Source organism: Mauremys mutica, chromosome 3, assembly GCF_020497125.1.
Source record: "Mauremys mutica isolate MM-2020 ecotype Southern chromosome 3, ASM2049712v1, whole genome shotgun sequence".
Classification (NCBI taxonomy): domain Eukaryota; kingdom Metazoa; phylum Chordata; order Testudines; family Geoemydidae; genus Mauremys; species Mauremys mutica.
Genome location: NC_059074.1, coordinates 82,194,609 through 82,210,174, shown reverse-complemented (window position 1 = coordinate 82,210,174; position 15,566 = coordinate 82,194,609). Strand labels below are relative to the sequence as shown.

The window sequence follows — 15,566 nt, the reverse complement described above, 5'->3', positions numbered from 1 at the left end:
CTTTTCTGAAATTTGAAGGGGAAAATGAGTCTACTGCTTAGAAGTTCTTGCAGTTATCCAGGGAATCTGGCAACTGTATTAGCAGGGAAATGCAAATAGTATATTTTCATGAGAAAAAAATACTTCCTATTTGAAAGGATTACATTTGATTACTATTAAGAGTAAGATGTAGCCCTGAGCATTTTGTCATAATTTTGTGTTATTGTGAATAAAAAAGTACTTTATCATCATAGGAAAAATGTTCAGAAGCAGTTCTATTTTTCTATCTTCAAGTTAAGATAGTTTGTATATCAATTTTATTTCTGAATGCATTTCTTTTAAATTCAGCCAAATCTTGTTTTACTGTTGTGTAATACTTTTGTAACAGTGGTGCCCAGAGGCCCCAATCAGGATCAGGGCACTCTAGTGCTCAGAACTGTACAAACACATGAAGACATCACTGCACTGAAGATCTTGAAATCTAAGCGAAAAATTGAGGATAGTTCAAACCTCTGACTTTAAGAGTAAGTCACTGAAATTTTGGGATTGCCATTGACACAAACTATGTATTATTTGGATGCTATAACTTTCTTTTTCCAAGTCAGTTGTTTTCATTGTTACCACTATTCAGTTGGCTGCTAATGCAAGTATAAACTTTTCCCACCAGTATTCCAAAGATGCTTTTTAAAAAAAAAGTATGTTTTGGGTGCTTTTACTGCAAATCTGAACCGTTTTTGCTCCGTTCCCTAACTCCATGCTCACACATGATTATCATCCATTCCTGGGAATCTCTTCATGTGGGTACTACTGCATGTCCATGGACACTGGTCCTACAGACACATTTCAGTTATGGATCAGCTGTCTACCATCTCTCCCATCTTGGGACATAAGATGTACCATGTGCTTTCATTACCTAGCCACAGCAAATCTGAGAGAACTTCAAGATCTGCCCTACAGTGCTTTCATAAACGTCATCTTATTTCTCTCGCCCCACAAGACCATTCAAATAAACCTATTAGCAGTGAGATTCTTCTTAATTTCTTATTAAAACAAGTTATTCTAATAATAAAATGTTAGTAATTATGTTTGTCCGGGGATTATACAACTCCTATTCTGAGTAGCTGTCAGTAAGCATATAATTAGTTCCTTCTCCCTACAGAGAACTATCCCTGGATTACCATGTCTAGATCAGCAACCCAAATGCAAATAATCTGTAACTAAAAAAGATCAACCAAGTTCCATCATACTCCAAGGACTTGCTTTTTCTAGTTTTACCTCACCTGGTTGCCAGGATCTAGACTCCCACCTCACACTTCTTTTCATACATCTTCCTTATTCAGATCTATATGCTCTCTTCCGAAGGTGTCTTCCTGGTCCTTTGAGACTCGACCTGCTGCTGCATGGACAGAACTTCTACTTGTCCCATTTCCTGCCCTATCGCACAATGTGACCATGGTTCATGTAGCAATTTTTACTCCTTTAGTAACCATTCTTAAAGGGAAACCTTGATTGTCATTAGAGAAGCAGAGCTTATAAAAGGGATCCCCAAAAAGTAGAATGGCTGGGAGAATGATTTTTTTCCTGTGAAAAATTTTGATAAAACTTAAATTTGTTTTAGTCAAATGTTTTCTGTGGAAATTTTCATCTAAAAACCTTTTCAATTTTCAGCAACCAAAACTGAAAAAAATGCAATTGGTCAGATGAAATGTTTTGGTAGTAATAAAGAAAAAGAAAACCTTCAAAACATCCCAAAATGTTGTTCTTTGGTTGCTGAAACCCACCTCCACGCCCCTTCAAAAAAAAATCCAAAATGTGTTGACTGCCAAAACCTAAAAACTTGGAAAAATTGATATTTCTTGCAGAAATTTCCATTGCAACAAAATAGCCATTTTCTGTTAAATTTGAATGGAAAAAATTCTATGCACAGGTGTTTTATATTGGTCTGGTACAGTGCTTGGGTGATTCTGCTGAGCTTCCTTCACTTTAAGGTGATCAGAGACAATTCTTCAAAAATACCTTTTGTCCTTGCACTTCCAAAGGACTGTATCAGTTCATTAACTGAGACTTAATTGGCACAAAAGTGAGAGAGAGAGAGAGACAAACCCTTCAGGTATGTGTCAGAGGTTGGTATGTGCTGGCAGAACAGGGTTATGCCTTATGTTTTAGTTTTGATCCTGAGTGGGATCCAGCAGCAGATTGCTATGCAACATGAAGCCATCCCTGCTCTCTCTCTTCTAATGCTCAGATGGAGGAGAGCAGCTGGACAAGTATATCCTTAAGATGAAACCCTATTGCCATCTGAGCAAACAATACCTGTTGTGCACTATCTATGCAAAGAATTTCTTCCTCCTGTTCCCAGAAGCTCTCTTCAGAGTTTCAATATCTTTAAAAGTTTTCCTTTCCTATCCCTTCAGGGATGTCCTTTTATTATGTCACTGTTCCAAAGCATCCATTTTAGTTCTAAATTGTGCATTAACAGCTTTTAAGCCAAGATTTTCAAAATTATTGATTGACTACTACCCAATTTGGAAATCAGGCCTCTATTAAGGTGTCAAAGGGTGGATGCTCTGCACTTTCTGAAAAATCAGGCCCCCTCATATTACTGGGGGGATACATTATTGGCTTGTCTCTTACCTGTCAGTCAGTCATACTCATTAGGCTATGTGAAGTAGTTTTGACAGCAAATTCTTCCATGTCACAAGTTATTTGAAAGATCCATGCATCTCATTTGTTATTGTTTATCTTGGACCTTTAATTAATTTGTGTGTGTGTGCGCGCGCGCGCCGGCTTGTGTTTTGGGGGAGTATGTATGTGAGAGAGACTGTGTGTGGGTTGGGGGAGAGTGAGTGCGTCAGCATGCTGTCTCTAAGTTCAGACAGCAGCCAGAAACAACCAATCCTGAGGCAGAAGCTGTTGTACAAACAGCTGGTGTCCGCCCCTGTTCCCCCAGCTCAGCAGAGACCAGTACATGGGCAGAGAAAACCCTGGATGACATCAGCCCTTGGCTCAGCATGAGTCCCCTTTCCCCCTAGTAGCAGCCTGCACTGCCTGCCACTGCAGACCTAGTGCTGGGGAGAGCAAGATTCCATGATTCCCTCCCAAGTTCTCCCCCAGCCTCCTCTCCCCACAGACCAAGGAGATCCACCCTCTCCCTTGTAGTCCAAGCAGGAGTGCCTTTGCTGCGGGGAACCAGCTTGCTCAGTTCGGGGGAGGGGCGCATGCTTCTGTGGCTGAATGCAGGGCAGCGGAGTTCAAAACAGCGAGCAGAGCAGTCGTGGGCATTGTGGGATACCACCTCAAGGCCAGTTACAGCGATGTAACAAACACAGCATCTACACTGACACTTTTGTCGATCTAACTTTGCCACAAGCAGCTCTACTCCTCTCATCGAGGTGGTTTTCTTTTGTCGGGGAAGCAGGCGAGTTTTGTCAGTGGGAGGAGCATTGTAGTGTGTATACCTTCACTGCTTTGCCCACAAAAGCTGCCTTTTGCCAACAAAACTGTAGTGTACACAAGGCCTTAGAGCTGGTCCCTCCAACTGCTTTTAATACAGACATCAAGTGCTTCCTTGTATTTCTGCAGTTTGGAGTCTTTAGAATCTTGTGGGAGAGGTTTCTGGGGCCTCACAGTCATTTACGAGCAGATTCTTAAAGTAGTTCAGGCACCTCAAAATGCAGGGAGGCCCCTGCTGGAATTAAAAAAAAATTGTTTAAATAGATTAGGCACCTTGGAGTCTAGTGGGATTTTCAGAAGCACCTGTGTGCATCTTTAAGCACCACAATACCTTTAAATGTCTGGCTCCTATTCACTTCTAAACAGTGCTGCATTATCTCATTTATCCTACCTCCTTTCCCATTTCTACGAAGTAACACCAAACTCAGAGAAACTGCTGAAAATCCTATGCCAGTGTGGGTCTACAGTTTATTGTAAGAAAAGGGGGAAAATAACTAGGTGGTTGTATAATTATATATTCCATCAGATTATTTCCTTTTAGAAAAAGATACGATAAATTACTCTAGTTCATACACTATGTTTTGTTACAGCGATGCTACTGCCATCCAGTGCACTCTCACTCTTGTGAGAACGAAGAATTTGAATCTGGAGGGCCAGATCCTGCAGTCTTTACACCATTGACAAAGGAATGAGAGATTTGCCCCAATCTTTAAGATAAGAAAGCTTCCTTTTTAAACTGTTTTATCTCTTAAGATATTAAATACAAGATCATTCTCATAATAGCGACAGCGTCTGTGATTATGTACGACTGTCATTAAATGAAGCATTTCTCACTAAGCGTTTGTGCTAAGAAAGAAAGATGGACATGAGATTTTTAGCACTTTTTTTCCTTTTTATTATCATCCTTATACAGGTCTTGGAAGAACGCTGTACAACTAACTCCCAGTTTAAGCATTAAGTACTCTTTATTTAATATTCAATGAATTGAGGGCATGAGGCTGAAATCTTCCACTCATGTTCTGCACAGCTACGATACAATATAAAGTGATAGTAGTGTAAGCTCCCTCTTCCTGATCTTCCAATGTGCCTCACAGTCACGACATGAGTGTCTCCTCAGCCATTCCCCAGTTAATTCCTGGTCACTCTAAAATTAAATCATCCTGTCTCCCTCCTTTGGGTTTTTAGATTTGAGAAAGGTTTCATCGTCCTAGAGTGACACCGCTGAGGTACAAGGTTAGAAAAATGAGTTAAGTCTCACAGCCAGAAACATTCTTCCACTTGTTGTCATTTTGATTAACAAAATCAGAGACAACTGTCAAGCAGTTGAGATCTATCTAGCCTTTACCCAACCATGATATATGTTCTTTAGGAAAACTGTCTGGAAATAAAGCTTTTTCCAATTCACCATGAAACAAAAATGAATAGTACAGCGTAAACTGACAGACTATCACAAGATATGAATGGTGCATATGGCAAGGAGGTAACATTCTATCACAAGCCCTTAGATAGGGTGCAAGAATTTTGTTTAACCAAAATTCATATTTAGCAACAAATGAAATGGTTTTCCATAAGAAGTCTCATGCTGCCATATGCAAATCCTTGTCACTTAAATACATCCTGCTTGGGCACTTTTAAATTTTTCCAGCGCCGCAAAACCACTTTGTATTTTTCACTCTCAGTCTTCTCTGATGCTTTTTTTAAGACAACTCGCATAACTACAGCAGTTTCTGTTTCTTTATCCTCCCCTACTATGAGATCCAGTGTGTCACCAACTTTCACCTGAAAATAGAGGCAGAGAGAAATAATTAACATTCTTTTGAGTAAAATAACCCTTAAGTTTATGTGCAATTTAATTGTCCTCTTTCCACACTGATTATTCTTATCGTCTTCTAGGGAAGTTGTTAGAATGGCTGTATAAGCAGTATAGCAGTCATGTTCCTCTAAGGCAGGCCTGCAAGTGAGCGATGAGGAGTGAATCCCTGTGAACCTCTCCACCATGGCTGTGTTATTTTCATATAATTGTTGTTTTTTTTTAATTTTTATGTATTGTAAATGCAACTGAATGCTAGTCCAACTTCTTATTACCACCTTCAAAATTCAGCCCCTAATTCCATCTCTTCTCCCACTACTCCCACGTAGGCCTTTGTAGTCCCCAACTCTGCAAGCCTCCTTGCTCTCTTTATGTCCTTATTCCACTCTTACCCTATACTTGGATCAACCCTCAAGCTTCCATTTATTATGCAACTTCCCACTCTCCCTCCTTCAAAATCCACTACTTTCAGTTAGCCTTGCAAAGCTACACCCCGCTAGAATCTTGTGCCTACTCCCCCCACCCCCAAAAATATACAGCAGCTAGTGTGAATGTTGCATAACAATCTCATGACTTCAAACAATGTAACCATAAAGGTAATAAAAGGTAATAATTGGAGATATACCAATCTCCTAGAACTGGAAGGGACCTTGAAAGGTCAAGTCCAGCCCCCTGCCTTCACTAGCAGGACCAATTTTTGCCCCAGATCCCTAAGTAGCCTCCTCAAGGATTGAACTCACAACCCTGGGTTTAGCAGGCCAATGCTCAAACCATAATCTTTCCTTATACCATCTGGTGACTGCTGTTGCTTCTCTACTTCTCTATGTCATGTGTAACCAACACTATAGGCTTCTAGGTGCAGAGACTTGTCTTATTTGACTAAAGCACTATAAGTATGCTTACAGTTCAGTAAATAACCAAGCAGCGGTACCATTGCCATATTAAAGAGAAACAGAGCCTCAACAGTTCTTTGCATTTTTTTTATATGCCAGCCTCTAGTAGGCTACCAATATGGGACAACTCCCATCATGCAAATGAAAGCCTAGATTTTGTTTTTAATGTAGTGAATTTGGGGAGGATTACACATGTATGAGAAAAGTCTTAATACTCAAACACTTTGTATAATTTATACAAAATGATAATGTGAAATTAAGTTAAGCCTAACAATACCACCATTAGGGGTATATTGTTTCTCCATTTTACAGATGGAGAAAAATGAGGCAGAGAGGTAAGCAGAATCATAAAGAACTACCTCAACTTCAACCAGTGAGTTTATGGATCTGGTAATAAGCCCACCCAGAATCAACGTTAGCAGACATGGTCTTCTGTTCTAGGTAACTTAATAATGAAGTATTAATCCAAATTCCTATTTGACTTCAAGCAGAAGAACCGGTAAACTTTAACAAAGACAAGTATTACTGGAAGATGACTTCTTCACATTACACTTGGTGGTTCCAGCATTTTTTACATCCAACACTTTACAGTGTATGATAACTACACTGACTTGCTGGGAAGTACATTAACTAAACATAGTACATTTTGTGTTGAAACCACAGATCTTTGTATTTCAACTCTTGTATTACTGGAAACGGAATAGTTACCAGGTTGTTCAGCTGGAGTCAGACATTCCCTTCCAACTAAAAGCAAGTCTAAATGTTTCAGAGACCTAAAACTTGTGAGAACCAGAGGGGAGAAAGTTTACAGTTCTAGAAGCCCCTACCTGCTTATGGGCTGCTAAGCATGCAAGGACAAATTTGGAACTCTTCACTCAGGCAAGCTTCCCACTGACTTCAACAGAGAGCTTGCCCAAGGAAGAGACTGTAGGGTTTGCTCCTCGGTATGTGGTTTCTAATCTGATATTAGAATGTTTACTTTGATAGTAAACATTTGATAGTTTATTATTCTAATGTCACTTGAATAAACTTAATTCAAGGAAAACTACAAAATGACTGATTTATTAAGTATTAATCTATTAAAAATTTAAGAACTGAATGTTAATAGAAAAAACCCTAGCAGTCCAACAGACAGCAGGCACTTCAGAGAGGTAATTTTGTCTAATGTAACTAAAGTATATATGCGAAGCACCATAGGCTTGCATTCGAGTACATGAATATTATACCTGCTTCATTCTTAGTTATACTGTTTGTTCTATAGACAGTTTATTTTAAAATAATATTTTTGCATGCAAAAATCTCTGCCGAAGAACTCTGGATACAAACTGCATATTGGCATTTTTGCTTTGCAAAATGACTGATTTCAAGCAGAGTCTGTGTACTCAGATTAGAACATCAAACTCTTGATAATGGTCACAAACAAAAATTGTAGGTTAATATTAAAGTTGCTCTCATCAGTAAAATTAAACCATGAAAAAAGGAAATAAAAAGTTAGGGATTAAAAGGCTGCAAAGTCAACACTCTCGAGTTAGGAAATGCAAGAATGAACATTGCCCATGCAACTTTAATTAGGCTCCCTTGTGTGTATGCATGATAATATAGGATTTAATTACATGCAGAAGTGACTACCTGTGAAACTTGATGTAAATCATAGAATCATAGAATCTCAGGGTTGGAAGGGACCTCAGGAGGTCATCTAGTCCAACCCCCTGCTCAAAGCAGGACCAAACCCAACTAAATCATCCCAGCCAGGGCTTTGTCAAGCCTGACCTTAAAAACCTCTAAGGAAGGAGATTCCACCACCTCCCCTAGGTAACCCATTCCAGTTCTTCACCACCCTACTAGTGAAAAAGTTTTTCCTAATGTCCAACCTAAACCTCCCCCTCTGCAACTTGAGACCATTACTCCTTGTTCTGTCATCTTCTACCACTGAGAACAGTCTAGATCCATCCTCTTTGGAACCCCCTTTCAGGTAGTTGAAAGCAGCTATCAAATCCCCCCTCATTCTTCTCTTCTGCAGGCTAAACAATCCCAGTTCCCTCAGCCTCTCCTCATAAGTCATGTGCTCCAGCCCCCTAATCATTTTTGTTGCCCTCCGCTGGACTCTCTCCAATTTATCCACATCCTTCTTGTAGTGTGGGGCTCAAAACTGGACACAGTACTCCAAATGATTTGCCAAGTGTCACATAAGAACTTGGTCACAGAGGCAGGGACTAAGGCCAGTCTACACCTAAAACTTAAGTCAACCTAACTGCATCACTCAAGTCTGTGAAAAATTTTACATCTGCATGGCAGGTAGGTTGAACTAACCACTACTGCAGAATCAGCTAAATTGATGGAAGAATTCTTCCATTGACCTAGCTACTGCCTCTCAGAGAAGTGGATTACCTACATCAGCAGAAAACTTCCTTCCTCAATACAGGAAGTATATGTTACAGCTGCATCACTATAGCTATACTATTGTAGCCACTACAGTGTGAACATACCCTGAGCCTCAAGGATGGTATTCAACTGCCCTAACCACAAGGCCATCCTTTCTCTTCCTGCAGTCCTCTGCCTTATTCTCTACAACCTCCCAACTTCTTCAACAAATGAGACAGGGCTCCTACAGTCAGAAGACTCCTTTACTGCACAAACCCAATTCATCCCCAGAGCAAACCAGGCATGCTTATAAAAAAAACGGTGACACACTGAAGTACAGATCCGGTACAACAGAAAACTCTGACACAACCTTAACTATAGTCTTTGTACTGCAAGACCATAATATCAAGTCTGCAGAAACTACAAATGAAGTGTTCGAAGTGAGAAAAAAGTTGTGATGGTTCTGTTGATGACAGAGACACAAAAAGTGTCAAAAAAGCAAGACACAGGCTATAGGAGATACAAGAGTTTGCCATAAAGATGCCATCTTTATAACGCTACCATTATGTGATGGATACTTTCCAGGTATTCAAAATGCATTTAGTCCCTGCACCAAATAGTTCATACTGTAAGGACAGAAAGACAACTAGACAAAAGTTAAGGAAAGGGAGCAACCAAAAAAAAAAAATTCACTACAGGTAGTGAGGCAGAAGTGGATTTTTAAGGACTTAAAACTTTTTTAGGGACTTAAGGTTGTAGAGAATAAGGCAGAGGACTGCAGGAAGAGAAAGGATGGCCTTGTGGTTAGGGCAGTTGAATACCATCCTTGAGAGGGTACAGTTGCCACAAATAAGAACATTCAGAGATTGGAGCATATAAAGAATGATATCCTGAAAGAGAATTTGAACAGGAACAATTCCTTTAACTCATGACTGGTGCTTCCTGATAAGAAAGCAGGTAGGAGTTATTTAATCCTGGGGGAAAGTGTCAGTGAAACTCTTAAGAGGGGATGAAGTATGAGTAGGAAGTAATGATAAATGTATGGATCTTCTCCTACTAACTTTCCTGTAACAATATTTTTTAAAATAATCTTTTTCTATAAGTAGCTACACTAACCCATGCGACCTTAATAGTGAATAGGCTGCAGGAATTACAAACAAAACAAAACAAAACACAAAGTAAACATTTGTGGGGGTTAATTAAGAATCAATAAGCCTTTTAAATTCAGCTACAAGTCCCCTCCCCCTCATATCTCTGGCAAAATCTTCTGGGGGTGCAATTCCTCTAAAGGCAGAAAATTCCTTTCAGGAAGGGGAAAAGAACAAACTGTACTCCTCAGCTTACGGAACTACTTCTACTACCTCTATCAAGATGGAGTAGACGACATACAGTAACTTGTTTTGATTCATCCATCCCCCAATTAAACTTATACTTAGAAACTTATACTTAGAAACTTCATGAAACCTGGATAGTTTGTCTCCTTTTATAAATCCCCATTTTTTATATGTTATCTTTTAACCCCAGGTATAGCAGCTCACATGTTACATGCAAGATAACTTATTGTTTTATAGCCTCTTATAATGCCTGCATGAGTGCTATCAGAGTAGGAGGGAATAGAAAATGTCAGCCTTAGTTATGATCTTGTATTATATTCATTTTTTTTAAAAAGCCTTACAGTTCTGCTTTTCTTCCACAATTTTTCTCCATTCAGCCTGAGTTCACCATTATAGAATGCATCTTCCACTTTGCTAAAATAAAAAAAAATTAAAAGTTTGCTTTATAGGGCAGCGTTTACAGTGCACAGTAAACAAGTGCAATTCTTTCCTAACAGGCAAAAACGCAGTTCACCTGCAAAGTGTAGTCCAGAAGGAGAATCTGTGCATAAAGCATACATATATTTCTGTGAGAGTTATTAAAGATTGACTTAGGCTGGAAATCAAGTATATATTTCATAAATGCTGAATAAAAGAAATAATTCATAACTGTTCTGTACCACAGGTACAGGGCAGTTTAAGAGTGTTTATAACAGATAACACCCCTTTTTGTATGCCACCAGTCCTTTTAAACTTAAGAATGTTGTCTTCGGATATCAGCTTCAAGTCATACTAATGTATTGTAACTAACAGGCTTCTTAAATCCTCTGTAGGTTGCATAGGTTATACATTGTGATGGACTTGTTAATAAGGTTTATGTATATCTGGTGGAGGTAGGTGTGGCAGGTTTATATTTACTGTAGAACTGGGTTAGGATCTTCCTTCTAGTCAATCTAGGATATTTTTTTAAATCCTTCCACCGACTAGCAGAAGCTTTTCTATTCTTAAGCTCTTTCTTTTTAAGTCAACAGTTAAAAGCATAAATGCTAGAGATTGATTAAAATTATCACTGTCTCTTTAAGTAGTCTTAGTATTGAAGATAATGATAAGTAGCAGAATTCTGGAAAAGAACAGATTCCGAGAGATAAAGTAACAATATACCTCCAAAGACAAATATGGACTTCTGATTAAGTTAAAAAAAATTCTTCTTCACTAAGTTACTGCAACAAGAAAAAAGGACATCAAAAGAACATTTAACTATTTACTATATGACAATTTCTTTAACGGGTAAGCTACATAAATCTTTCATACTTACTTTCTTGCAATATCTAGACCAGATTTCATGATTATATCATAACGAAAAGACTGGACTACTTTGTCAAGATCCTTGTAATCTTTCACTATATTGGGGTCATTTTCAAATTCATCTTCTGAATCACTTCTCTCTTCATCCTCCTCCTCCTCCTCCTCCTCCTCATGCAGGGTTTGTTTTTTCTTTCTAGAACTTTTGTCACTTTTAAGTCGTACACAAGACACTGAAATACATTGTGAAGGCGGTCTTAAAAATACATCATGTATCACAGGAGAAATGCTGAAGTGTTTTCTGTAGTTTATTATACTGGATTGGTGGATAGAGTATATACGTCTCCTCCAGGACACGCAGAGTTTATTAGAGGGAAATTTCTCCCAGACTCCAAGCCAGACATTTAGTTTTCTAAAGGCAGTGATGGGCAGTCTGAAACCAGTCATAGCATACCCTGAAATAAAGAGACAGATTCAATTTTGTTTGGTACTCTTTGCATCTTTTTCAGTATTGAAGAAATTGGTCAGCAAACAGCATATTTATAGTAGTGACTACTAAAATCTGCACTTTTTTTCCTTTTTGTAATAATGATATAGTTCCTTTTGCAACCATAATAATTTTTGTATCTTTCTGTAAAATGTTCTTTCTTCTCATATAGCAGGGTAGGTAAGTTGCCTATTCATAAACTGCATTTTTCATATTTAGCTCCCCATTACACATAGGTAGCATGTTGCACTGTAATTTCCATTGCTAATATTCAGTGTAATACTCTATATGTAACTCTTTTTACAATTTGTTAAACTACTAACTTTCTTATAGTTTCTTCCTTCCATTACTCAAATACAATATTTTTAAGGTCATAGTTAACTTCCAGCCCATGCTATTTAACCAGAGCAGAGAGATGCCAGCGGCTACATTTATTAGGGATAGTTCTTGACAGAAGTGACTTGCCCAATACCAGAGATAGAAGTAGAACCAGTAATAAAAGTCAGGAGTTCCCGAATTCACCTTGTGCTCAGACTGCAGAGCCAATAGATGAGAAAATGCTGCTTCTCCTAACCAGACCTTAATATCACTGAAGCATTTTCAAGAGAAATACTCTTTCCTGATGCAATACATTTATCCATCTTCCACTAGAAGAGCAGTCACTAGAAAGAACAATCCCTTTTGCAGAAGATTCCCTGAAAATCATTCCAAGAATACAGTTTCCAAACAGGATAAAAAATAGTAGTTACTTTTTGATAGTCTTAGGGAAAAATGGATTTATGATCTTAGGTAAGGATGAAAAACAGTGTTATAACCCTAAATTTCCACACGTTTGCATTAATCTTTTAGGATGAAATTTCCATGTTTTGTTCTCTATCCCAAAATGAATTTTTGGAAAGTTTGAGCAAAATTATTTAACCTGTTTCAGGGTTGTCAGTGAGTGAAGGGGAAAAAAACCACTTTCAATGTCTTTGTAAATTTGTTTTTTTAAATGCAGACACAGAACTACAACAACAGCTGAAGTGTGAAATTTGGCATAGCCATAGTCTTCGTTAGGACTAATAATTTAGGGCATAGTAGTAGTATTACTATAGCACCTGAGGGTCCTAATTCATGAACCCAGACCCCATTCTATGAGGTGCTGCAAGCCTTTGCTTGCCTTGGGAACAATTTTCTACAGTGGTTATGAGGTACTGAAAAAATCACTAAACATGTTAACATCATCTAATTTTTTAATAGAACCTAATGAAGCCCTGCCCACTCTGTCACTGAACCACTGCTAGGACCATTTATATGAAAGAGACTGAACCCTCTTTCACATAAAGGGTCCTAACGGTGGTCCTGTGACAGAGTGGGCAGGGCTTCATTAGGTTCTATTAAAATATTAGATGTTGTTAACATGTTAGTGATTTTTTTCAGTACCTCATAACCATTGTAGAAAGTTGTTCCCAAGGCAAGCAAAGGCTCCCTCACATTTTTGTAACTGTGCTTTTGTTAAACATCTAGGTTGTCACACCATGTACTTGCCATATGTTCTTCCACATTAGTTGTGGGGAGGGGTGAAGCCCCCAAATGTATGCAAACTTGTACCAAGAGAAGTGAAAATGGATTTTAAGTTACATGTACTGTGTTGTGAGAGCATTCCAAAATCCCAGTCAGGATCAAGGCCACACTGTGCTAAATGCAGAGTGTGTGTGTGTGTGTGCGTGCGTGCTTGCTTGCTTGCTGATTCTGATCACAGACTGAAACTGCTAAGGGGCCATGTCTGGAGATGGGGAAGAGATGCCTTTTTTGTCCTGACGCAGACTCACTCTCCCTATCATGCTCAAGGGTCTGATTTCAATCCCCACCAATATCTGGTCAGGACTAACCTTCTGGAACACACTTACCCTCTGCAACCATCCCCCTGGCTGCAGTTTGGTTCCCACTGAGCGTTTCTTCTAACCATCCCGCCCATGCACCCAGCCCTTGGGCCACCCGGTTCCCCGCCAGGAAAGCGAGGTGCCCAAACCAGACTGTCACCCACCCGCACCTCTTCCCGCGTTTAGCTCCGTGCCCGCAGCGGGACCAGGCCGCGGAGGCCGCGCCGCGCTCGGTTCCAGCAGCAGCGCCGCTTCCGAGCTCGGGAAACGCCCGAGCCTGCCTGGGCAGGGCCGAGCTCCGCAGCCCCGGCGCCACCGGCTGTGCCCAGGGGGTCACGGGCTCGCTCTGCCGCCGGCCTGAGGGAGCCCGGCCGGGCCCGGCCCGCGGCAGCCGGAGAGCCCAGCTCCGCTCGGGCCGCGCTCCCTGCAGGCCCCGGCAGCTGCGCCGCAGCGAGCCCCGGTCAGGGCGGGGAGCCGGGCCCAGGAAGGGCCGCCGTTACCTGTGTCCGCCGGACGCTGCGGCCCGGCCCCTGCCCAATCCCGCCGCCGAGGCGCTGCGCGGAGAGCGGGGCGGAGTCGCCGGCCGGGGCCCCGCTGCTGAGGGCTGGCGCCGGGGACTCGCTGCTGCGTCCAAGCCGAACCCCCTTCAGCGTGCGCGGGGCCGGGCCGCGTCCGCCAGGCTCAGCTCCCAGCAGCCCGTGGGGGCAGGGGGTGCGCCCCGTAGCGCTGCCTCGCTACACGGCTCTCGGCCCGCGCACCAGCCCGGCGGCTCCCGGGGAGCAGAGACCTCCCGGGTGGCGAGCGGGCATTTGCAAACGGTGGGTTTCCAGGGGCCTGCCCGCCCGACTGGATGCACCTTAAAGGGGCCGCGCTTTCCGCGGGGCAGTGTCGCTCAGGTCCCGTTCCCGTGCCTCAGGCTGGGCACCCACACGTGGAGGCAGCCTGTGGGGACGAGAGGCCGGGTATTCCCGCCAGCTGCGGGGGCTGCTGTTATTCCTAGATGCCCTTTGGTCCCTTCTTCTCTCGTGTGTAAAGACAGAGCTGCCTAGGCTCAGGGGAGAGGCCTTGTCTCTTCTCAGGGTTCACTAGAGCGGAAATCACAAACTAGTCTAAGGGCTGAGCCTGGGGTGTGGTGTGAAAGCCAACACAGAAAAGGCAACAGTCATGAGCCTGCCCCTGGACCCAGCAAAATCACTAGAACTTTAATCACTAAGCGCTGGTCGATGCTGCAAATTTATGTCAGTGTAACAATGTCACTCAGGGGTGGGGAAAATTCACAGCCCTGAGCAATATAGTTATAGTGCAGACAACTCTATGTGATGGGAGGGCCTCTCCTGTCAACACAGCTGTCACCTCAGGGCTGGTCTACACTACTGCTTACGTCAATGTAACTTACATCTGTCAGGGGTGTGAAAAAGACACCCCCCAAGTGACATAAGTGCTGTCTACACCAGCACTATCAGACACTCTCCCATTTGACAAAGCTTCCACCTCTTGCAGAGGTGGAGCAATTATGCCAGCCGGAGAGCGCGTCTTCACCAGATGTGCTGCAGTGGAGCAGCTGCACCAATGTAGCACCGTGGTGTAGACTTGGCCTTAGGCATGAGGTGCACCCATACTGATGGGAGAAGCTCTCCTGTCAGCGTAGGTGGCATCTTCATTAAACGCTACAGCGGTGCAGCTGCTCTGGTGCAGCACTGTTGGTGAAGACAAGCCCTAAGACGAGCAGTGCAACCTCAGAACACAGCATTGCAGCTAAAGGCAGCACAGTAGGTGAAGCATATGCGTGGAAGAGTTAGATTTTTATTGGTAAACATTTTCACCACCTCCCCACAAACTGATGGAAAATATTTTTATTGATGATCAAAAATGTACAGATAGGCAAAGTAACAAAAAAGCAGCTTGAGAACCCTATTAGAGTTTGATTTAAGGATATTTATGTCATATAGTTTGCCATGATGATGTCACTCTGTGTTTTAATGGTTATAAAGCTTTACCTTTTGAATCTCATCATCTACTGTTATTTTATAATTATTGTCTGACACTCCATTCTCTAAACCTCCCATAATTTCCCACAACTGTGAAAAACTATAAACATAAACATAA

At 41.5% G+C, this 15,566-nt stretch overlaps 1 protein-coding gene across 3 annotated transcripts in view; it reads right to left on the bottom strand.

Moving 5' to 3' along the window:
• Positions 1-4,303: 4,303 nt before the first annotated feature.
• MTRES1 (mitochondrial transcription rescue factor 1) overlaps positions 4,304-15,566 on the bottom strand; it is a 30,334-nt gene continuing 19,071 nt past the window's right edge. Inside the window, exons 1-4 of one of the 3 annotated variants that reach the window (XM_045008928.1) lie at positions 14,317-14,555; positions 11,125-11,566; positions 10,172-10,244; positions 4,304-5,211 (exon numbers count right to left, since the gene is read on the bottom strand). In XM_045008928.1, the coding sequence (XP_044864863.1) occupies positions 5,035-5,211; positions 10,172-10,244; positions 11,125-11,558 (684 nt within the window). In that variant the 5' untranslated portion in view covers positions 11,559-11,566; positions 14,317-14,555 and the 3' untranslated portion in view covers positions 4,304-5,034. Of the gene's footprint in view, positions 5,212-10,171; positions 10,245-11,124; positions 11,567-13,960; positions 14,291-14,316; positions 14,556-15,566 lie in introns of those variants that run through there. The other 2 variants (XM_045008927.1, XM_045008926.1) reach the window with 2 other exon arrangements.